General features: G+C 40.5%; 1 protein-coding gene, 1 long non-coding RNA gene and 1 other non-coding gene across 12 annotated transcripts in view; 1 reads left to right on the top strand and 2 right to left on the bottom strand.

The window, feature by feature from the left end:
* The first annotated feature begins 998 nt into the window (after positions 1–998).
* Positions 999–23,451, top strand: part of LOC147365775 (uncharacterized) — a 38,446-nt gene continuing 15,993 nt past the window's right edge. Inside the window, exon 1 of the long non-coding RNA XR_015132742.1 lies at positions 999–1,143. This is a non-coding gene — a long non-coding RNA (uncharacterized LOC147365775). The remainder of the gene's footprint in view (positions 1,144–23,451) is intronic.
* Positions 13,937–14,009, bottom strand: TRNAC-ACA (transfer RNA cysteine (anticodon ACA)). Its single transcript has one exon. It is a non-coding gene; the product is annotated as a tRNA-Cys (tRNA).
* ROS1 (ROS proto-oncogene 1, receptor tyrosine kinase) overlaps positions 15,400–23,451 on the bottom strand; it is a 129,751-nt gene continuing 121,699 nt past the window's right edge. For all 10 annotated transcript variants that reach the window (XM_086317161.1, XM_086317154.1, XM_086317155.1 and 7 more), the window contains 2 exons: positions 23,120–23,283; positions 15,400–17,495 (listed from right to left, as the gene is read on the bottom strand). In XM_086317161.1, the coding sequence (XP_086173287.1) occupies positions 17,185–17,495; positions 23,120–23,283 (475 nt within the window). In that variant the 3' untranslated portion in view covers positions 15,400–17,184. The remainder of the gene's footprint in view (positions 17,496–23,119; positions 23,284–23,451) is intronic.

Below are 23,451 nucleotides of genomic sequence, written 5' to 3'. Positions count from 1 at the left end.
AAAATTAACTTTGGACTTCTCTGTGATTTTTTAAATCCATGTTCCATTGGCATGGATCACCAGTGTATACAAGCATAAATAAAATGCATTCCCTTTCAGCGCACTTTTAAAAACTTGCCAATGAGTGTACAGATGAAGATAGCAAGTGTGTTCTCTGCTGGACATCTTTTCCTAGTAGTCTCTTCCCTCTCTCAGAAGCTTTCCCTGAGCTCCACCTATGTTAGCACTCAAGATCTCTGATCAGAACCCACAGGGAGCCTTTTCTCAGCCACGAGGTTCTGATTATTGAAGCCTCTCTCCTGAGCTGCATCTGACCTGAATATCAGGTTGCTGGTGAGGAGACTCATTCACTGGAACTGGCCTTCGGGGCAGTCCTAAACAGACCTTCCAGACTGCCGAGCAGGGCTCCAGTGACCTGGCGCGTGGAACATGCAGAGCAGAGCGCTTCCCTCCATGTTTTACGTTCCCGAAGTAGAAACGCAAGAAGCCCTGGGACTCCCATCGTTCAGATCTGCGTAATAGTTTCAGAGGGAACTTTGGTGAATTCGTAGCCCTAACTGACATTTTTTCAACATTCTTGTAGGCCTACCAGGTCATGTAAAGGATGAATTCTCATGCTTGTCTTGCTAGTATTCGTGAAACCATGAGACTAGAGGAGGCCCTAGTAGCTGAAAAAAAGACATTGAAGGAAAGGAGGGATGACATGAGAAAGGTAACCATGATGTATCTGCATATATTATACCCGGTTGGGGGTCTCAGGGAGATGAGATTCTCCTCTAATCATCCCAGTTGGCACCAGTGCCCTCCTTACCCACGGTTTTCCCTTTGCACTTGGCCTCCGCTGAGGGAGAGGCGACGAAAAGGGGAGAGACAGCTCTCCGCTACCAAGTAATCCTGTTGCCGATTGCCCTCTGGCTGAGAACTCAGTCACCCAACTGCAGGGAACTCTATCTGTTCTACTCCTCTGGTTTAATAGGAGTTGCCGTCTTGTCTCATTTCCCCTTTGAAGTTCTATTTCAATGCGTGGCAAATTCTAGCAATGACTTAAGATTGATTCAGGCCTGGATGGGAGGGAGGGCAGAGGTGGTGGGTGTTGGGAACGCAGACTGCCTGACTGGAAGCTTCCTTGGCCACTCTTCCTGGGTAAGTACTGCATTTCTGTGCCCTTTCAAACTGGGAGACACAACTCGTAAGGTAATTTTAACCTCCCACTTATTAATACTTAGACTCATAAACCCTGTGCTTATATGCAGGCACCCATATCCCTTCTGTCAAAATAAACAAGCTTTTTTTTTTTTTTTTAACACTTAGTGATTGGTTACTTCAGAGTTGGAGGAGATTTTTTAAAGTAAAACTTAAGCTGCTTTCCATATGAATGCCATTTCCATAAGCTGCATTTTTAAACATAACTCATCAGGTATCAAAGCATGGAGGAAAAATGGAAAGATATTTGAAAAGACTTTAAACGAAACCAGAAAACCTAAGATTTCTTTATAAAATTGCTTTCACAATCTGTAGATCATTTGCATGCAGATAATTCCTGTTTTGATTATACCTGTGAAAGTCTTTGCTCTCTATATTCCCTTCTTCCTTGCAAGAGTTTTAGGATTTATCATCATTCATTATTTGTTACATATTTCTAAAATCTGGAGTTAAGGAAAAAGCATCCTAAAGGCACTGTCATTACTACAGTTGCTCTCTGCACGTAATTGATGTTTTTAACAAACAACAGGGTAAAGCAAACATAAATTTCATATTTCCTCATTACCAGTTCTACTTCCTGTCCCATAAATAAATGAAATTCATAATACAAATACAGGATCCACACGATAGAATTTGTTTATCTACAAATACCACATACACACACTCACACGATAGAATCTGTGTATCTACAAATACCATATACGCACACATGATAAAATCTATTTATCTACCAATACACACATCACTAATGCAGGCCTAAAGAGAAATCAGAGACCCCATGCCCTCAGACAGACACAGACACAAATGATTATTCTCACTTGACAGACCAACTGTATCACTCTTTCCTTGTATTTCACTCCAGCCCCAGAGGGCTGGATCAGGAAAGAGACACTTGATAGCTGCTGTTTCCATGGTTGGAATATTTGTAAAGTTAACGCATAATCTGAAAGCAGAAGCTAATAAATTATAGGGTGCTAATTGGAGCTGGAACGGAGCTGTCAATCATGTTATCCTAAACACAGAGAGACCCTCATACCCTAAAAAGGCAAGGCAGCCTTCAGGAGGAGCACGCAGTTGTCTCCAGCCTTGACCTCCGCCCCAGTGGAGACACTGCATCCAGGCAGAGTGGCCGATGAGAGTCGGCAGAGGTGATTCTGCTAATCCAAACTCACTTTAAGAAAATAGACAAATCCCCTTTGGGGAAAAAGAATTAAATATTTGACTGAAGAATTAATGTTTAGGGAAACATTGTTCAGAGCAATATATATAGTGAATTTACTGGAATAATTAATATTTTGGTAAAACATCATCCACTATTTGGATTTTTTTCACTTTATAACTTTTAACTCAGTAAGAGAAAAATCTAAAGTTCTCCACACATGGTGTCATGTTCTATCTCAAATTACAGTGTTTCCAGGCATCTACCAGTGAACTCTTACGGAACTAAGCTCCTCTAAAACAGAAGCCAATTTCCTTTATCATACTGAATTCACTTGTTTCATCTAGAAAAACAACAGCAGCATATTTTCTGTTCGTTTTGTCCTTAGAATCTCCTAGTAAGCCCTAGTCCTACTTTTCTCCCAAAATTTCTAGTTCATTAAAGAGTGATTTTGTTCAAAACTATCCTCCTCTGTCATTATCATTTCCATTTCCTGTCAAAACTGTATAATTAATAAGTATACAATTGTTATTACCTATAAGAAGTTTAGGTGAAAGGTAGGCTAAAATTTGAAAAACAAAACTAAAATATTAACTTTTTATTTCTAATCAATAGTTGTATGACTAATGATCTAGTTACCACTTAGAGATTTTTACCAACATTTATTTAACGAGTACATAGTTTAGTCTATATATGTATTTACAGGTATACATCATATATGTATTTATAGTCCTTATATGTATTTAGTAAAACACTCTATTTACCTCATAATTTGGAAGCTTCTTTAGAATACTTCACATAAAAATAGTTTTCACTTAGGAAGAACTAATCAAGTATCTTAAAAATATAAACTCACAATTGCTTAAGATATGCATTATAATTGATGGGAATGTCAGAACTTATTTATTTTTCTGCTAATTCTCATTATTACCGCTTTGCCCTTGTTTTGGGCAACGACATTATTTTCCCTGTGCCAGTCATGATATTATCAAGAAACAGGGGAAACCAAACAAAAAATAAAACTTTCTGTTACTGCTTTTTATTTTTACTAGGCACGATCCTATTTTTTTTTTCTTCTAGTGCATTTTACCCACTGTGTAATACATCTCAGAAAACAATGGGATGTTTTCTCATTTGGTAACAGCACTTTTTTCATAGTACCAACTTTTGGGGGGAATTTCTTGACATATCTGGAAGGTTGTTTCCATATATCTAAAGGTTCTGTATTATTTGTATTCTTCCACCTTGCTTTGTGGAGTGTGAAATCCTGTTTTTATTTCAGGAAGTTTCTCCTCCACACTCAGAAACTGACAGAGGCCGTTGACAGATTTGGTAAGAAACACAAAGAACAGGGCTTTTGATATTTGTTCCTCCTTGTTCAAAGGCTTCTTCTAAAAACACATTCTTGTACTTTTTGAAAGGAATAAGAAAAGAGTGTAGGGAAATGTCAGACTTGTATCCTAAGGGAAAACCATGATACAGTCATATTTACTTGGGATTGATGAGAAGGAAATTTTTATTCACAATTTTGCACTTAACTGTTTCAAACTCTCTAATAAATTTTAAAAATGATAATATAGGCTCCATCATCTTTCACTGAAGTTTGGGACATCTGGGTATTTGATGTTTAAGGACTGAAAAAATTTTAAATCCACCAGTAAGTTACTACCATCTCCTTTTTTTTTGTTTGTATATTTATTTGTGATATAAATTGTATTGAAACTATTTTAAATCAACTATACTCCAATAAAAATTAAGATAAAAAATAAAATGTATAAAAACTCAAAAAATAAATAATGCTTCATTACCATAAAATACCAGGGCTGCAGGCTAATATAGGCTTTGGGTCTCAGGAGACTGAGGTAGAAAGTACAGGTACCACTGACTCTCCATGTGTCACAGAACAACAACGAGGGCAAGACATTAAGTTAAAATTATACCACTTAATAGTGTATGTTCTTTAGATCATGAAAGTTTCTGACTACATTTTCACTGCTACTTTAGAGTGCAAATTTAATTTTGTCACTTCTTTATTAGAGGACTTTCTAAACTCAATTACACAAGCTTTATTCTCCTTCTTCTTACTTACTGTAAACAGAAAAGTTCTAAAAGGGACATTATAAAAAATGCTTTCCATGTTGTCTGCTCATTTCCTGATCTAGTTCCTATGCTTCCTAGCCCTTATGTCCATATGGATGCTCAGAATGAGGTTAGATCTGTCTTGTGACAGTTCCCAGGAGGACACCCAGCTCACCATCAGATGCTTTCAGCTCAAGGGTACATCATCTTAACAATTCTACTAGACTGCTCCTCTGGGTTAGCACACTCAGCAATGTCTTTCTTATATTCTACAGAAGCTTCCTGGTAAATTCCTCCTTCCTGTGCTATTAGGAAACCTTCAACCTAACTACCCTCTCATCCAAATGCTATCAATCCTTCGAAGTCTCACTAAAGTTCTGCCTCTTACATGAAGCCTTGTCTCCACACTAGACGCAGTGAATGGTCTCACCTGTATCAGAACTCTTGCTACCTAATGTCTATGCCATGTATTTTCCATTTATTATTTAACATCTTGTGACACGAGTTCAGGATTTAAAAGGTTGCAATAACCCTAAAGATTATCTCATTCTCTCTTGACTTTAATGTTCTTTAACCCCTCAACTAGATATTCGGAGAAGGCAATGGCAACCCACTCCAGTACTCTTGCCTGGAAAGTCCCATGGGCGGAGGAGACTGGTAGGTTGCAGTCCATGGGGTCTCGAAGAGTAGGACACGACTGAGCGACTTCACTTTCACTTTTCATTTTCATGCATTGGAGAAGGAAATGGCAACCCACTCCAGTGTTCTTGCCTGGAGAATCCAGGGACTGGTGGGCTACTGTCTATGGGGTGGCACAGAGTCGGACACGACTGAAGCGACTTAGCAGCAGCAGCAACTAGATATTAAGTACATTGAGCAGGTACCACCAACTCTTGTGAGAAAAATACACAGATTATTGCATTAATTGTTTTATTTTATTATGTGCAAAGCAATTTAAAAATATAGGTTCATCTAAGGTTTATGTACAAGTTGAAAAAAAATAGTCTAAAAGCCTGCTTCAGTTAAAAAAAAAAAATCCTCTTAATAAAAGGAGTGGGGAGAGGTTCTGTCACTTTTAGGAGGGAATTAGTGTCCCAAGTGGCTCAGTGGTAAAGAATCTGCCTGCCAATGCACGAGAGGCAAGTTCGATTCCTGGGTTGAGAAGATCCCCTGCAGGAGGAAATAGCAACCCACTCCAGTATTCTTGCCTGGAAAACCCCCTGGACAGAGGAACCTGGTGGGCCACAGTCCATGGGGCCACAAGAGTCAGACACGACTGAACAGGCATGCATGCACACATCCTTTTTCTGTGCTTCTATCCGGATCCTCAGTCTGGGTCTTCTGCTCAAGGACATCCCTTCAACAATTGTCCTCTCTCTTCCTGCACCATCACTTCTCCCCCTCTACTGGATCATTTCCATTAATATAAAAACAGGCTGCAATATTTCCTGCCTCAAAAAAAAACCTTCTTGGACCCCATCTTCTTTTAGTTACTGGGCTTCCTTGGTAGCTCAGCTGGTAAAGAATACAGCTTCAATGTCAGAGACCCAGTTCGATCCCTGGGTTGGGAAGGTCCCCTGGAGGAGGCATGGCAACCCACTCCAGTATTTGTGCCTGGAGAATCCCCATGGACAGAGCCGCCTGGAGGGCTATAGTCCATGGGGTCACAAAGAATCCAACATTACTGAGTGACTTAGCACATCACTTTTTACTTAGTAACTCATTTCTCTGTCCCTTTAAGTGGCAACAGGCCTTAAATGAGTCATCTTTTTGCTCTCTCCACTAACTTTTACATCTTCTCTTGTACCAACTCTAGCTTAGATTCTACTACACACACTTGCCAAGGTTATCAGCTAGTTCTAGATAAACCTGAAGATCAGCTCTCAATAATCTTTTACTTCTCTCAGCAGTAGGATGATGCATCAGTTAAGAACCTCTGATAAGCAGATGTCAAGACACATACCATGTACTTGAGGCATTATTAATCTATTCTAGCAAAGACAGTGGCTCCGATGATAAAGAATCCTGCAATGCAGGAGACCTGGGTTCGATCCCTGGGTTGGGAAGATCCCCTGGAGGAAGGCATGGCAACCCACTCCAGTATTCTTGCCTGGAGTATCCCATGGACAGAGGATCCTGGCAGGCTACAGTCCATGGGGTTGCAAAGAGCTGGACACGACTGAGCAACTAAGCACAGCACACAGCAAAGATACTACACCTGGCATGGCAGCTGCAATCGGAGTTAGTATTTGATTTGCCTCATGGTACACTAAAGCTATTCTCCCGAGTCCATGTGGTCTTTTCAGGAGCTCTGGTGAAATAAAAGGAAATAAGACAGAAGCCATGAACACTGTGACCTTCTAACATAAATGCTGGTGCTAACCATTGTAATTCCCTGGGATCCTATTGTATTTTTAACTTACTGTATCGGCTAAGGGAAGGAAGAGAGGAGAGGCACAGTTCCAGAGTTGTCTGTTTGGCCTCCACACACCATGATACATTTCACCCCACAGGTCAAAGATGCAGTGGGCCAACCACCAAGTATGTCAATCCCTATTACACATTAAAAAAAATTATTTATCTATTTGGCTGCACTGGGTCTTCATTGCTTTGTACGGGTTTTCTCTAGTTTCTGCGAGTGGGGGCTACTCTTCATTGCAGTGCTCAGTTTTCTCATTGCGGTGGCTTCCCATTGTGGAGCACAGGCTCTAGGCACACGGGCTTCATTAACTGTGGCACATGGGTTTAGTTGCCCCATGGCAGGTATGTGGGATCTTCCCCAACCAGGCATCAAACCTGTGTCCCCTGCATTGGCAGGCAGATTCTTCACCACTAAGCCATCAGGGATGCCGGGCTCCCACCATTGCTGCTGCTGCTGCTGCTAAGTCACTTCAGTCGTGTCTGACTCTGTATGACCCCATAGACGAAAGCCCACCAGGCTCCGCCATCCCTGGGATTCTCCAGACAAGAACACTGGAGTGGGTTGCCATTTCCTTCTCGAATGCATGAAAGTGAAAAGTGAACGTGAAGTCGCTCAGTCGTGTCCGACTCTTAGCAACCCCATGGACTGCAGCCTACCAGGCTCCGCTGTCCGTGGGATTTTCCAGGCAAGGGTACTGGAATGGGGTGCTATCGCCTTCTCTGGGCTCCCACCATTAGGTATTAGTTAATTCATGTAGTTCCTTTGAGGTGTAGTCTCTTCCTCCTCTATCAGATCCAGTCTATCCCAAGCCAGGCTAGTTTGGAATTTAACCTGGTTATCAAGTTGGTAGTGTCCAGGGGAGGTGTGTACAGCTCCTGAGGGGGCCCATGTTTCTTGCTGTGGAGAGGCCACAGGAGTATCTTCCTGTACAGAATGCTGGCTCTTATATTAGAGCTATGAGCCATCTTGACAAGCAGGGAGGGGTCTGCTGAGCCAAATTCCTTGGGGGCATCCATCCAGTCTCTTTCCCCAGTCCAGAGTTTCAGGGTCTTAGGTTTTCTCAACAGACCTACCTTGACCGATCCGTCCCACCTCTCTGGAGCTCTGTAACTCTCACATGCAAGGATTCCCCCTTACTTGTGTTTGCTCTTACTTGACAGTTTATAAACGTCTCTTTTTAACCTATCAGAGACGTCCTCTAGCTCTCACACTTAGCCTTTGTTTGCTACATAACCTTGATTTCTCATGATCCTTCTTCAGGGAATTAGGGCATCTTAATAAGAGCCAGCCAGTTCCACTGTTCTCATAGACATCATCACCTCTGTGTCTTTCAAAAGCTTGAATCATCGCATTGGCAGAGGTTCCCCTCCACGGAACATTTTTCTTATTCACCACTGGTGAAGTCCTTAGCTCTTGGGGCCCCCACTTTGTGCCCAGGACTGTCCACGTCCCAATATCCCTCATGATGCGGTCCTCTTAGCCCCATGATGAACGAGCCAGACCCCAAACCCCAACTTGCTACCTGTTTTCTTTGGCTTTTCCTGCTACTATCTATATTAGTTAAGGGCCTCAAAGAAACAGATGCCAAGAAGAATAGATGTGCAAATGATTTGTTGGGATAAATGTTTGGGAAAGATAAAGGGAGGGAGAGAAAGAGTAGGTTTAAAAAAAACCAAAAACACCTTCAGATTGCAATTCAAGCCTGAAACCTGTTAAGAACAGAGAGGCAGGAGGAATGGATGAGGAGAGCCTGGAACTACAGTGCTGTTCTGGGTAGGTGTCAGCCAGACTGAGCGGGTGTCAGTCCCCAAGTCAGAATGGCCTGACAGTGGCCAGATAATGTCCAGATCAGGCAGGAATGGCCCATTTCTGGTACTCCCCTGTGTTTAGTCAGTGGCTGGAAATGGCCCACGGGAAGCCTGACCTGGCATGAATGTCACAGTAGATCTGAAGGTACAGCAGCTGGACGTGTCAATTAGCCATGCTCCCCAAGGCAGGTTCTCTTGAAAGATGATCTAAACAGCACACCTCTGTGTCCAACCACAGGGGACCATGTAATTTATGGTCTGAACAAGATCACTTGTAATGTGAAATGAACATGGGTAATAATCCAGGACAAAGGCATAAACTGGGAGTATCCAGGCAAACTAAGACATATGGTCACTGTCACTGCCAATAATATTTGACACAGTTCATAATTCCATCCCTCTTCAAACACTGTATTTATTTGACTTTCAGGATTCCACGGGCTCTTGATTTTCATGCTGCTTTTCTGACACCTCCTTCTCAGTCTTCTTTGCTAGTCTCTCCTCAGCTCCTGAATGTCTAAACACGGAAAGACTTTGGCTTCTGCCTTCAGCCCTTCTTTCTTATTTATCCGCACTGCTGGTTGAGCTGGGCCAGTCTGGTGGCTAGTCAATACGCTGACAGCTCTGCAGCCAGCACCCCCTCTTTAACCCCCTCTCCCACTGCATATTCAGCCTCTCCCCTTAGGTCTCTAAGAATCCTCTCAAAATGAACACATCCTAAACTGAACCTCTAATTGCCACCTCACCTCTCAAGATGAATCTTCTCTCCTTCGGTCTTTCCCATCTGATAAGCGGTAACTTACGTTCCTCCCACTGCTCAGGTTAAAAATCTTAAATCTTTTCTTCTCTGGTACTCCATATCTAATCCATCAGCAGAACCTTCAGAAGAAACATAGAAGCAACCACTCTCTTCACTTTTACTGCTGTATCTCCTTCCCTGCCAAGCCATCATCACCTCATGGTTAATCATCATAACTTTCTGATTTTCCTATTTTTACCTCTCTGTCCCACTCTACTCTCAGTCCCTTCTTCACACAGGCTCTGAAAGATTCTTTTAAGACCAAAGTCAAATCATGCATTTTGTATGTTCAGAACCCCCCAGTGTCTTCCTATCAGGTAAAAAGCCAAAGTCCATACAGTGGCCTGCATAGTCTAACCCCCACTAGCACTCTCCTCTCCATCCTTTCTTTTTACTTGCTGTTAAGTTATATGAATTCTTTGTATATTTAGCCCACCAGGCACCTCTGTCCATGGAAATCTCCAGGCAAGAATGCTGGAGTAGGGAGTGGGTAGCCTTTCCCTTCTCTAGGGGATTTCCCGACCCAGGGATCAAACCTGGGTCTCCTGCATTTCAGGCAGATTCTTTACTGTCTGAGCCACCAGGGAAGCCTATGTTTGGGGTATTAGCCCTTTATCACATTTATAATTCCAATTATTTTCTCACATCCGGTAGATTGCTTTTTAATTTTGTTGATTTTTTTTTTTTTTTTTTTTTTACTATGCAAAAGCTTTTTAGTTTGGTGTAGTTCCACTTGTTCAATTTTGCTTTTGTTTTTGGTTTCAGATTCAAAACATCATTGCCAAGACATATGTCAAGGAACTTATCACCTATTTTCTTCTAGAAGCTTTAAGGTTTCAGGTCTTATATTTAAGCCTTTAATCCATTTAAAGTTAACTTTTGTTAACTAAAGGGAGTTGTAAATAAGACAACAATCCAGTTTCATTCTTTTGCATATGACTGTCCAATTTTCCCAATGCCGTTTATTGAAGGGACAATCCTTTCCCCATTGTACATTCTTGCCTCCATTTTTCTGGTCATAAATTAATTAACCATATATGCCTGTGTTTATTTCTGGCTTCTCTAGTCTCTTCCATTGAGCTATGTTTCTGTTTTATATCAATACCACTATTTTAATTCTATAGCTTTGTAATATAGTATGAAATCAGGAAACATGATGTTTCTAGCTTCCTTCTCCTTTCTCAAGATTGCTTTGGCTAATCAAGGTCTTTTGTCTTCTTCAATTTTTTTTAGTTAATGTCTTATAGTTTTCAAAATATAGTTCTTTCACTTCCTTGATTAGATTTATTCTTTTTGTTGAAGTCATAAATGGGATTGTTTTCTTAATTTCTCTTTCCGATAGTTCATTATTAATGAAAAGTAAGGTGGCAGACTTTTGTGCATTAATTTTGTATCCTGTAACTTTACTGAATTTATTAGTTCTAATAGTCTTTTTATGGAGTCTTCAGAGTTTTCTATATACAATAGTATCTGCAAATAATGACAGTTTTACTTCTTTCTCAGTTTGGATGTTTTTTATTTCTTTTTCTTGCCTAATTACTCTGGCTAGGACTCCAGCCAGAGAAGGCAATGGCACCCCACTCCCGTACTCTCGCCTGGAAAATCCCATGGACGGAGGAGCCTAGTAGGCTGCAGTCCATGGGGTCGCCAAGAGTCGGACATGACTGAGCGACTTCACTTTCACGCTTCACTTTCATGATTGGAGAAGGAAATGGCAACCCATTCCAGTATTCTTGCCTGGAGAATCCCAGGGACAGAGGAGCCTGCTGGGCTGCTGTCTATGGGGTCGCACAGAGTTCGACATGACTGAAGCGACTTAGCAGCAGCAGCAGCAGCAGCAGCAGGACTCCAGTACTATTCTGAATAAAAGTGGTGAAAGTGGTCATCCCTGTCTTGTTTCTGACCTTAGAGGAAAAAGCTTCAGCTTTTCACTGTTGATTATGATGTTAACTGAGTTTGTCATATACTGTCTTTATTATGTTGATCTCAACATTCCCTCTATGCCCACTTTGCTGAGAGTTTTTAATTATAAATGGATGCTTCAGTTCAGTTCAGTCCAGTCGCTTAGTCATGTCCGACTCTTTGCAGCCCCATGAATTGCAGCAGGCAAGGCCTCCCTGTCCATCACCAACTCCCGGAGTTCACTCAGACTTACGTCTATTGAGTCGGTGATGCCATCCAGCCATCTCATCCTCTGTCGTCCCCTTCTCCTCCTGCCCCCAATCCCTCCCAGCATCAGAGTCTTTTCCAATGAGTCAACTCTTTGCATGAGGTGGCCAAAGTACCAGAGTTTCAGCTTTAGCATCATTCCTTCCAAAGAACACCCAGGGCTGATCTCCTTCAGAATGGACTGGTTGGATCTCCTTGCAGTCCAAGGGACTCTCAAGAGTCTTCTCCAACACCACAGTTCAAAGGCATCAATTCTTCGGTGCTCAGCTTTCTTCACAGTCCAACTCTCACATCCATACATGACCACTGGAAAAACCATAGCCTTGACTAGACGGACCTTTATTGACAAAGTAATGTCTCTGCTTTTGAATATGCTATCTAGGTTGGTCATAACTTTCCTTCCAAGGAATAAGCGTCTTTTAATTTCATGGCTGCAGTCACCATCTGCAGTGATTTTGGAGCCCCCCAAAAATAAAGTCTGACACTGTTTCCACTGTTTCCCCATCGATTTCCCATGAAGTGATGGGACCAGATGCCATGATCTTTGTTTTCTGAATGTTGAGCTTTAAGCCAACTTTTCACTGTCCTCTTTCACTTTCATCAAGAGGCTTTTGAGTTCCTCTTCACTTTCTGCCATAAGGGTGGTATCATCTGCGTATCTGAGGTTATTGATATTTCTCCCAGCAATCTTGATTCCAGCTGTGCTTCTTCCAGCCCAGCGTTTCTCATGATGTACTCTGCATAGAAGTTAAATAAGTGGGGTGACAATATATAGCCTTGACGTACTCCTTTTCCTATTTGGAACCAGTCTGTTGTTGCATATCCAGTTCTAACTGTTGCTTCCTCACCTGCATATAGGTTTCTCAAGAGGCAGGTCAGGTGGTCTGGTATTCCCATCTCTTTCAGAATTTTCCACAGTTTCTTGTGATCCACACAGTCAAAGGCTTTGGCATATTCAATAAAGCAGAAATAGATGTTTTTCTGGAACTCTCTTGAGTTCCCTCGAGTTCTGATGGTGACCTCAGGGAGCTTCTCACGGTGCCTATGGAAGTCAGGAATACTTTTGAGTTGGGAGGGGCGTCTCGGGATTCCTCTGGGGTCGGTGCAATGGAAGAGGGCCTCATTTTGAGTTTAGGTGGGAACCTCAGGGTTCCTCTCCTGTTCTGACTTGGGTCTTGGGGTGTGTATGCCGTTTCAAACAGGGAGTCAGGTCTAGACTTGTGTGGAGGCATGGAACTCTGCTTTCCTCTAGAGTTTTCAAAGAGGTTTCAGGCCTCCAGTCGAGTTGAATTTGGGACCTGGGGCTCTTTTCGAATTTGCAACTGGGGTATCAGTCCTCCCTTCGTGTTGTGAGTTGATTCTTGGGTGACATTCGAATGGGTGCAAGGGAATCAGGCCTTATCTCGAGTGGATGGGGAAATCCATGTCTTTCGAATTGTGACAAGACCCCCGGGTTCCCCTCCAGTTTCAAGTAGAGACCATCCTCCTCTTGAAGTGCAACGGTGATGTCGGCATTCCTTTCCAGACAAAGCAGGGGAATCGACCCTCATCTCGAGTTGACAAGGGGAAAACAGGGCTCTTCTTGACTTGTGGCAGGAAACTCAGTGTTCCTCTCGAGTGGGGAGGGGTATCTGGGGAAACTTCTGGAGTCTGAATTACATACAATGGCATTTGTGTTGTATATGTTGGCCCTTTGTTTTTTCTGGTTGTAAAGAAGCCTAGAAGGATTGCAATAGGTCTTCTAGTTTGGGCAACCCAGAGGCTTGATCAACTGTAAAAAGCAAAACTGAATGGGCTCCTCTTTACCAAAGAGAGAAAATCAAAGAGAAGTCAAGGACAACTTAACATTTATTCCCCATCCATAAGGCCATTCTGAGGATAAAAGTTGAGTTTACAATGAGGGAGAAAAATAATTTTTTGCCTTCTCTAATATCCTTTACCATCATTTCAAGGACTTTCAGCATTTCAGGCTCATCTAAGTCTGATCTGAAACTCAAAGCAGTCCACAAACTTCTGTAATATATCTAGGTCTCAGATAACTCCGAATCAAAAGAATCCTCATAAGTATCCCTCTCGGCAATATACCAGTCTTCTGGCATCTCTTTTATGAGCTAAAAGTGAAAACTTGTGAAATGTGTTGGAAAAGGATGATGAGAAAGCCAGAAGTGAAAGTGAAGTCACTCAGTCGTGTCCAACTCTTTGCGACCCCATGGCCTGTAGCCTACCAGGCTTCTCGGTCCATGGGATTTTCCAGGCAAGAATACTGGAGTGGGTTACCATTTCCTTCTCCAAGAGATCTTCCTGACCCAGGGATTGAACCTGGGTCTCCTGCATTGTAGGCAGACGCTTTACCATCTGAGCCACCAGGGAAGTCCTGAGAAAGCCAATTCACCCATTACATATGAATAGTTACTTTATATTAAAGATACAAAGGGTCAAAAGACACCACCTGAGTTTGGAAAGTTTGCAATTTATTCAAGTTAATAAAACACATAGAAATAAGGTAGAAATACCATACCACAATACCATAATTGCCAGTTAACAAGGCATAAAGACAAGAGCAGCAGTAATTCTGATAAGAAGGAGGGGAGGGAGTTAGAGACAAGCCTTTCCAACAAGTTGGAATATGAGCTGACCCTAAAGGATGTCTGGAATTTAGATAAGTAGAGAAGAATAGATGAGACCATTCCAATAGGCCAGGGAAAACAAGGATGCATAAGCAACACAGAATATCTGAGATCAAGGACAGGTTCTTTTCTCCAGGACATTTTGAATAAAGCATTTGCAGCAGAATTATAGCGACATATTAATTTTCTCCAGGTAAATCTTTGTTCAACTGGCAACATTAAAAAAATGTCTTTCATTTTCAACCTAAATATTTTTCTTACAGACTGTTTCTTTTCCTTGAACAATTTAAAATTAAGGTTAGAGTTATTGATTGGCTTTGTATTGTTTTGTTTATACCAATGATAACTTCTGCCTTTGGGAGCCATAATTTCTCTCAAGTCTAATATTCCCAGGTCATTTTTGCAGATAAAAAAACTTGTCAATGAGATTTTATTCTTCTGTTAATTTTTAGTGAAAGTGGTCGCTCAGTCATGTCCGACTCTTTGCGACCCCATGCACTGTAGCCTATCAGCCTCCTCCGTCCATGGGATTTTCCAGGCAAGAGTGCTGGAGTGGATTGCCATTTCCTTCTCCAGGGCATTTTCCCAACTCAGGAATTGAACCTGGGTCTCCCGCATTGCAGGCAGACACTTTATCGTCTGAGCCACCAGGGAAGCCCAGTATTTTTTTTTTTAAAGTGAATAACACATTTTAACTAGTGCCGATTTTAGCCATAGCCAATTTTTCCCTCTTGATTACAAAATCTAATTTTTCCAGAATAAACTTACAGTTTTCAATATCATCAGCCATTTGTATTTTTATCAATTACTTTGATTTATAATAAATTTTCCTATGCGATTTCAGCCACTGTCTATTTTATGTTGTAGTAAATATTTCTACCAATATCATTTATTATGAATTATTTTTAAAAGTCTAATAATTTGCACTTATATCCTAGCTAAAGCATGATACTTTATGGGCTGTTCTCCTCAGATATTCTGTAAATTTCTCTATTATACAGATTGTAATGCAAGTGTATTGTACTGAAAATCCAATTCTCCAATACATTTCTTTGTGCATTCCAAAATAAAGTTTCTGTATTGCTTTGGCAGAGAAAAAGTCATAGATGCAAAAAGCAGAAGCTGACTCTGACTTAAAAGAAAAACATTTATTAAAAGGATATGGAGATAAGTCACAGAATCCTTGGGAGGGCTTAAGAACCGAACTCAGAGGCTATGGAGCAGGGAACCCTTGCTAGAAGCAGACAGCAGAACCAAGTCCCCAGTCTGCCTGCCCTGGTTGCCAGAGGCACCAGGCTCCAGGCTTGCTCTCCCAGCTCCCCTAAGCCCTGGACGCTGCTTTCTGGGAGCCAGACTAACTCCACTTGCCACCATGACCAGGCGTGACTCACCGGGGTCCCTGTTGCTTTGCTTCCTTCTCTCTCAATTAGAAGCCTGTGGTGGGTGTGTCTGAGAGGTGGGGGCTAGGGTCACTGCCTGCCTTCGTATTGTATGAGATCTTAGGGAAGCAAATAGAACACGGCTCCCCATCTGAAGATGAAGGTAGAGGAACTCCCCAACAGGGGAAGGGGCGTCATATGGTAGGCCAACAAAAAGAATGATCAATGCCCATTAAAAAGTCTAAAGATCAGAGGGAAAATATTCTGCCTTGTTCAGTGGATACTAGATATGATAGAGTGGCCATAAATCCTGGACCTTTACTTGGGGGCTGTTCACCACAGAACAAACACACCGACTTCCCTGTGTACCTCACCATACAGCCTGTCATCTCTGCAAGTTCCCAGGCAGTGGACACATTTAAAAATGAACTAAATGATCCAAAGCAGGAACGGATCCATGTTCTGCTTCCACAATAGTTTTTAGCAAATGTTATTAGTATAATCAAAGTGTTCTTTGTGTCTTGTGAACACTCTGTATGCTGCAACTAAATAACACATCGAATACTTTCATTAGATCTGTTGTTAGAACGCTTGAGGCTTCCAGATTTAAATGGGTAACTGCAAAGAATGACTGGCTTTAAATCAGTGTTTCCCTGAATCAATTTTTTAATAGTTCTCATTTAGGTGCTTATTGTTTTGTATGGTTGCTGAAAATCATATAGCTTGAATTAACATTATATTGTCATTTATATTTAATTTTAAGGACAATTTCATAGTAAATGTAATCTTAAGCGTTTAATGTAGAAAATAGATATGGCAAATTAAAAATCTCTATATTAGCTAATTTCCATAATATTAATAGCACAAAAATCACAAAGTCATTTGTATATGATCCAAAGATCATGGAATGCTAAACTTTAGGACACAGAGATCTTCATGGTCCTCTTTGCAATATGATTGAAACTGCTGTTCCAAGACTCCAAAAAACAAAATATTGTAGACTAGTCATTAAGGACAATATTTTATTGTATTAATAGCTTTCTTAATGACTCGTGTCTCGGGTGCTGGTTCCTTCTGTATGTGTAGAGTTATTTAGTCATTTCCTTTGTCCTGCTTGGGATAATCTGTAGTTCACTTGGCCCCCTGAGCACACTTGTTCTCCTCCTTCAGGTCTTTGAACGTACATGTTTTCTTTCTAAGATGTTTCTCTTAGGGCCCAGACTGAAGGGTGGGAAGTGGCCTAAGAGACCTCGGGGCAAAGGATCACAGTTTCATTTCCAGACTCTTTAGTCTTTCTAAGCTTTTCAAATGCTCAGAGGTTCACCACAGAATTCTGCTCAAGGTTAGACTGTTGGTATGGAGATTGTCTCAACCTAAACCAAATGGCTCTTAGAACCAAAATTAGAATACAACTTCCGGTGTTAATTTGGAGTCACAGACCACCACACCACAACATCTATCACTCTACTAGGTTTTCTTTCCATGACCACTTAATGGGAGGAGTGTTTATCTCAACCCTGCATGTCCCAAACAGAGCTATTAATCAAACCCATCTCCATATCCACTGTGAGTGAGGCAGGCATAGTTCAGGCCTTCAGGCTTGCCAGGAAGGCAGTAAGCCACTTGTTTTTCTTGGCAGATAGCTATGTCTGCATGTGGTTCCTTCTCTTCTTTCCTCAGACCACAAGATTCAGATTCCTTAGAGCCTAGAGGACCCTCAGAATTGGCTTCACCTTGTCTGCATTCTGTAGCAAGTACCATGTAGTTTAACCCTTCTTGGTTCTTGGTTTCCATTAAAGCAACCGACGTAACATCATCTGAATTCAAACAAATTGGATGACCATCTTCATCTGTGAAAAAAAATACAAACATTATTCTAGCATGTATTTGGTTTCCTGTATTTGTAATATTCAGGTTCTATGAAAATTAGAAAAACACCAGCCTTGCTCATTGGTTCAGTAAACATTTATGATGACCACTGAGGGAACACAAAGATAAAAGACATGTTCCCTGTCCTTGATAACCACTACAGGCTAGTAGGAGAGCAGAAGTAATAAAATGCGATGGAAGGTTACGTGTGCTTATGTAAGAAAGGAATACGCGAAGCAGTAAGAGCATATAGAGGTAACTGCATAACAGGTGACACAGGTCTGGTCTTTGTGACAGGAATTAAGTGGCCCTAGGATGGCCCTTTTGCATAAAGTGCTTACCCTTTCATCTTGCCACATTGGCTAAAATATCTACCTTTAAAGATGTACTTTTTTAAGTCAAGGAATTCAGTTATTTATTAAGCTAATATTTATTGCCTGCATCCTGCATACCCGGCCGTGTCCTAGGTATTGATGAGATAGCTGTGCACGAAACACATTTGTTTCTATTTGGGGTTTACACTCTAATGGGGGGGTACAGACAATAAACTAGTGGACAACTAAATCTATGTCAGGTGGCAATAAACACTGATATGAAATATAATCATAATAATTGTTATTAATATGTATAGAGTGCTAATTACATACCAGGCACTGTTCTAAGCTATATGCATATATTAACTCATTCTTCCCCTATTAAGTAAGTACTGGCACTATCCGCTTTCAACACATGAGGAAATTGAGGACAGAGGAGCTTAATACTTTTCCCAAGGTCACACAACTAGAATTTGAACCCAAATTGTCTGGCTCTAGTCGGTCCTCACGTTCACCTCCCCAAGCAGAGAGAGGAGCTGCCATGCTATGTGCAGAGGAGGTGGTGGGCAGTGTGCCCTACAGGAGTTCTTGAGAGGGACTGACTCCAGACATACATGTGTGAGGTGGGGGTGCCTGCAGAAAAACAGATAGAGGGAAATCTGACCTTCTTCACAACTGTGCTCATATTATTTTGTCTTTCTCTACTTAAAGGCTGACCTTCTTACTTAGAAATGTATAAGAATTCTATTGAAACCTAATAGCAGAGATTCTGAAACATTCCACAAAATTCTAGGGACTCTACCAGATAAACATACAAATGTATATTGAAGGAATTATTTGTTTTTTATCCATGTTTTCCAGTCCCTGAGTGTTACTGCCTGGATGAAAAGTTTACAGTCAGAAATATAACTGTCCCTTCACTCAGCATCACATTTTACAAATCAGAAACATTTCAGTCAATAGATGAAGGTCCCTCCCTTTCTCCTAATGATACTTCCAGCATAAGAGTGTCCAAATGTGTGGGTGAGACCAGTCTGGCTGCCAAGCTTCTGTGCATACCCCAGGCTGGATTTATTTGGAATGCATTTAAATTGAAATATCGGAAAAATTTAAACAATTTCAAAGGATGAAGGGAAGCACCATTGCACCTATTTATTCCCTGATGGAATTTAATGGATCTACCTATTAACCAGGGCTTCCCCAGTGGTTTAGGGGTAAAGAATCTGCCTGCGATGCAGGAGACACAGGAGATACGGTTTTGATCCCTGAGTCAGGAAGATCCTCTGGAGGAGGGCATGGCAACCCACTCCAGTATTTTTGCCTGGAGAATCCCCATGGACAGAGGAGCCTGGCAGGCTAACAGTCCATTGGGTCCCAAAGAGTCAGACATGACTGAGTGACTTAGCATGCATGCACACACCTATTACCAAGTTCCAAATCTGAACTACAAAGCTTATGTTATTATCAAAACATATGAATCACTGTTCTTGCTCTGTCTTAGTAGGTGTTTATTTAGTTTTTCAGGCCCTCACCCGCTGCTGAATAACACAGAGGCCAGGCTGCAGGCTCTTTGGTATCATTCCATGTTCCTCTTCATTATTCCAACACCATTCTAGTATATTTCAAACCATGTGAATAGTCAGTGTTTCTAAAATATCTCCCCCATAAAAATAAGCTTATCAGATGTTGAGTTTGGTTAGTGCCTATGAGCTGAATATCAATGGAAGAATCCAACTGTTATGATTATTGTCAATATGTACTCAAGAATAACTTGCTATGCATGAAAACAGCAATAAAAATACCAAAAAATGATAGGAAGAAATAGGATTAAATTGCCCAGTGGCCCAGATTATTGAGGAAATTAGGATGATATTCCTGAAGGGCTTAAAGAAATTAGGCTAAAGGAGTTTAAAATGTCAACAAAAACATATGCTTATAACATAGGTCTAGGTACTCACATTATCAGCCGCTTCACTGCCATAACTTGGGCTCATTAAATAGCATATTGGGAAACATGATTTAATTTTTTTGCCTACATTGGAAAAAAATTCTTTTCCATAAGGCAAATAAATTCTATTTTTACAAATTCTGGTGCAATATGTCAAAGAAAAATCATTAGCTCACTATTTCATCGCTTCATAGTACTTAGGACAATATTTAGTAACTTGACCCTGGCAAGCTTTCAGCAATGAGTACATCTTCTTATTGCATAAGGAATTTATGAGAGATGGGGCAGGTTGTTTATTTTGATTTAAAAACTACTGAATAGAAAACTTGCAGGTCCTTACAGCAGAGATCCTGAGCAAAGACGGCATGCACTTGGCAACTCTTGGTTTAAGAGGGAAATATTAAAATAAAGACTTCCAAGTAAGACAGGGTATTTACAGACGAGACATATGCCGGCTGACTGGCTATGTTTAGAACAGCAGAGAAGCATTTAGATTTGTTTCCTGTAGAACTCTCTGGGACTGATGAGGTGATGTTTACACAAATGTTTGGATGAAGTCACTGGGATATTTTTACTAGATGCCCAGATATGTTACTAATCTTCTCTCTATCCCCTCTCCACCCCATTAGGTCAGTAGGACCATAGCATAGGCATGGTATTATTGCTCCCTTAATCCTAATGCCCCTCTCCTTTTTTTCTTTTTTTTCAAAAAAGTCCTCCCAGTGGCTTTACTTGTCTTCTTATATATCTCTGACAATAACAAAGAAGACTTCTTACTGTTTTGTTAAATACATCTACCAGTCTGCAAAACAGCAAACTATTATTAAACACATTCTTTTACTTAAAAGTTAATTAAGTTTAAGCTTGCCTTAAAGTGACTGTTCTATGATTTCTATCCTTTGCAAATATTCAAACTCTGTTTTTCATTCTATTTCTTCTCGCTTCTCTGTCACTTTTTTTCAGTCACATGCCAATTATCAAAAATGTTGGTGATCCCCATATATCTTTCCATTCCTTATGGTCACAATTTACATTTGTTGTAGATTTCAGAATGTGAATTTCTCTTGTTACCAAAATCATATATATGTCATGGCACAGACTTGTTTCTAAAAAATTATTAGAGCTTTATTATATTCCCTGTTAACCTCTTCCAGTATCCTTATTCTGCCTAGTTATGTCTGCTTCTCTATTTTTTAAAAATATCCTTTAGAATTTTAATTCAGTCTGTCAACAACTTGGCTCCTCAATAAATTAGATATAACCAGGAAAGATTATTATATCTTTTCTAGCAGGCCAAAAGTAGCAAATTCTTTCACCACCCCTAGCTATGCAGAATGCTAAAGATAACAAAGTTTCCTTGCCTTTGCTACCACTCTGTGAAGGCTGAGAGCAAAGGCTCTAGAATAGAATCCTGCTCCAGCCCCATCCAGCAGGATGACCATGAGCAAGTTACTAACCTCAGTCTTTTCATCTGTAAAATGGTAATGTTATAATGCCTACTTCATAGGGCTATTGTAAGGATTTAATGAGTTAAATAGCACAAGTGGTATATTCAAAAGTGCTAGAAATAAAGTTACATAATATTGAAATTAAAAGCCATTCATTAAAAGGGGGTTGTCCTTTATACATACCGTGAGCAGTTTGGTACTTACCTCAGCTCCATAGATGAAACTAGGTAATGCTACATGGTAAAAAGATTTCTGTAAGGGTTCATGGAGACATCTGGTAGACCCTAAGGTAAAGCTAAGCTCTCAGGTCTTCTAACACCCATTATGGCAGCCTTTGCTATTTTTTTTTTTTAACAAATGTCCGTACATATTAGAAGGAAAGGCTTCTGTGAGCAGAGTTGAATTTTGAAATATAACACAAGTCAACTGTAAATTCCTCATATCCCCACAGAACTCTTTTTCTCTGCAGCATTTGACCATTTCTGACTGTGAGTCTCTCTCTTTTCGATTTCCATGACAACCTTCCTCTTCCCATTCTGACTTCTCTCAGTGCCCATCAAGAAAAGTCAGTCAGTCTTCTGTCTTCTACCACTGAGACTCTGAGAATCATCAGCTCAGCCTCATGATGAGATAGCAGGTAGCACCAATGTGAAATTGGCTTATTCTGAGGAGGATTGGGATGTATGCTCAAAGCACATCTCTTTCCAAATTGTCGCTTAGCTGTTCATGTTAAAGATGTGTCACGATCAGAGTCTAATCTGCATTCATGTCATGGATCGAAATTTACTCAAAATGTGTAGTTAGAAACACTGCAAACAAGACAAGCAGATAATCATCCTGGGCTTCTTATTTTTCCCTGCTATTATTAGTCAAGTGTATCACTCAAGGTGAAGGTCTCACTGTAGAGAGATGCCTCCAGGGCAACAATCAGCCATTGAATAATCAATCAGTGCTGAGCCAAGAGGCTTAATTTCTGAGGGATTCTGAGTCGTGGTCCATCTTGCCAGGTTTATTTCTCAGCAAGAATGTTTGCATTTGAAAAAAAAGAAAAAAGTCCTGTGAACTTTTAATTATGGGATGGAGTTTAAGAACAGCTGGAAAGGATCATTTTAAAATTTATTTTTCTGCAGCCAATTAGGCAAATGTATCATAAATCTGTCTTTGGAAATGAATTAAGTGACTATTGTGTTTTAATACCAAAATACTGAAGTGGAATTACACTAGCCTTTATCAGGGTATGACCCACTACAATAATCACAGCAAACTAACTAGGCAGTTTGAAGTACTAGATTAGATATATACACATGGATGGCTTTTAAAAACACAGTATTAATGTAAAACGGAAGAAAAGAAGCACTGTATAACACTAAAGTATCCATCCATACAATACACATTTTGTAGAAAACATACAAATTAACAGAGACACATTAAATGGCTACCTGGCAGGTAGAGAGAGGAACTAGAACAGAAGAGGAATATGGAAATAAGAGGCTAAACAAACAAATGAAAGAGAAACCCTGCATAGACCAATGATGATAATGCACCATCAACTGTAATTAACTCAGCTCTGCCACTGAGGTCGAAACTGGCATGAGAAGTGGAGAATGAAGAGAACAGGCCTCATGGAAATATAGTCTAACATGTTAATTCTCTTTCTTACTATCTTAGGTTATAAATCCAGGGGCCATATCATTATTCTTTTTTTTTTTTAATGTAATGAACAAACCAAAATTACTTTCAAAGAGGAGGATAATAAATACTTAATTATGAGGATGGTGCCAGTGTATTATTCCTCCTGTGCACTGTAAGATATCTTCCAGGTACATCCCATTTTGACCTTGTTCAGTTAACACTGGAGAGAAAACTCAGAAATTCTGAAGAAGAATCAAACTTACCTTCAAAGCCTTCATTTATGACTCCACTGGGGTTTGCTTCTCCTCTGCATTGAGAAATACTATTTAAGGAAAAATTTCTGAATAACTGAAGCTGTTCTTGAATTTTATGGAAGGTAGGTCTTTGGTCAGGTTCTTGAGCCCAGCACTGGGTCATTAAATTCCACCTGGATGTATGAGTAAAGACATGAAAGTAAATGGTGACTGGATATCATTAGGTAGCCATTACCAATAACCTGCGTAAGGTCATTTCAGACGCAAAAGAATTTGAGTTATTGCCAGTTTTCCACAATTAATATAACTGAACCAGAACAAAAGCTTTTGTTTCTTATTTA

The sequence above is a fragment of the Bos grunniens genome, chromosome 9, assembly GCF_055505025.1.
Source record: "Bos grunniens cultivar Pamir isolate PY7600 chromosome 9, Bosgru_T2T1.0, whole genome shotgun sequence".
NCBI classification, from domain to species: domain Eukaryota; kingdom Metazoa; phylum Chordata; class Mammalia; order Artiodactyla; family Bovidae; genus Bos; species Bos grunniens.
This window is presented reverse-complemented; position numbering and strand designations above follow the sequence as displayed.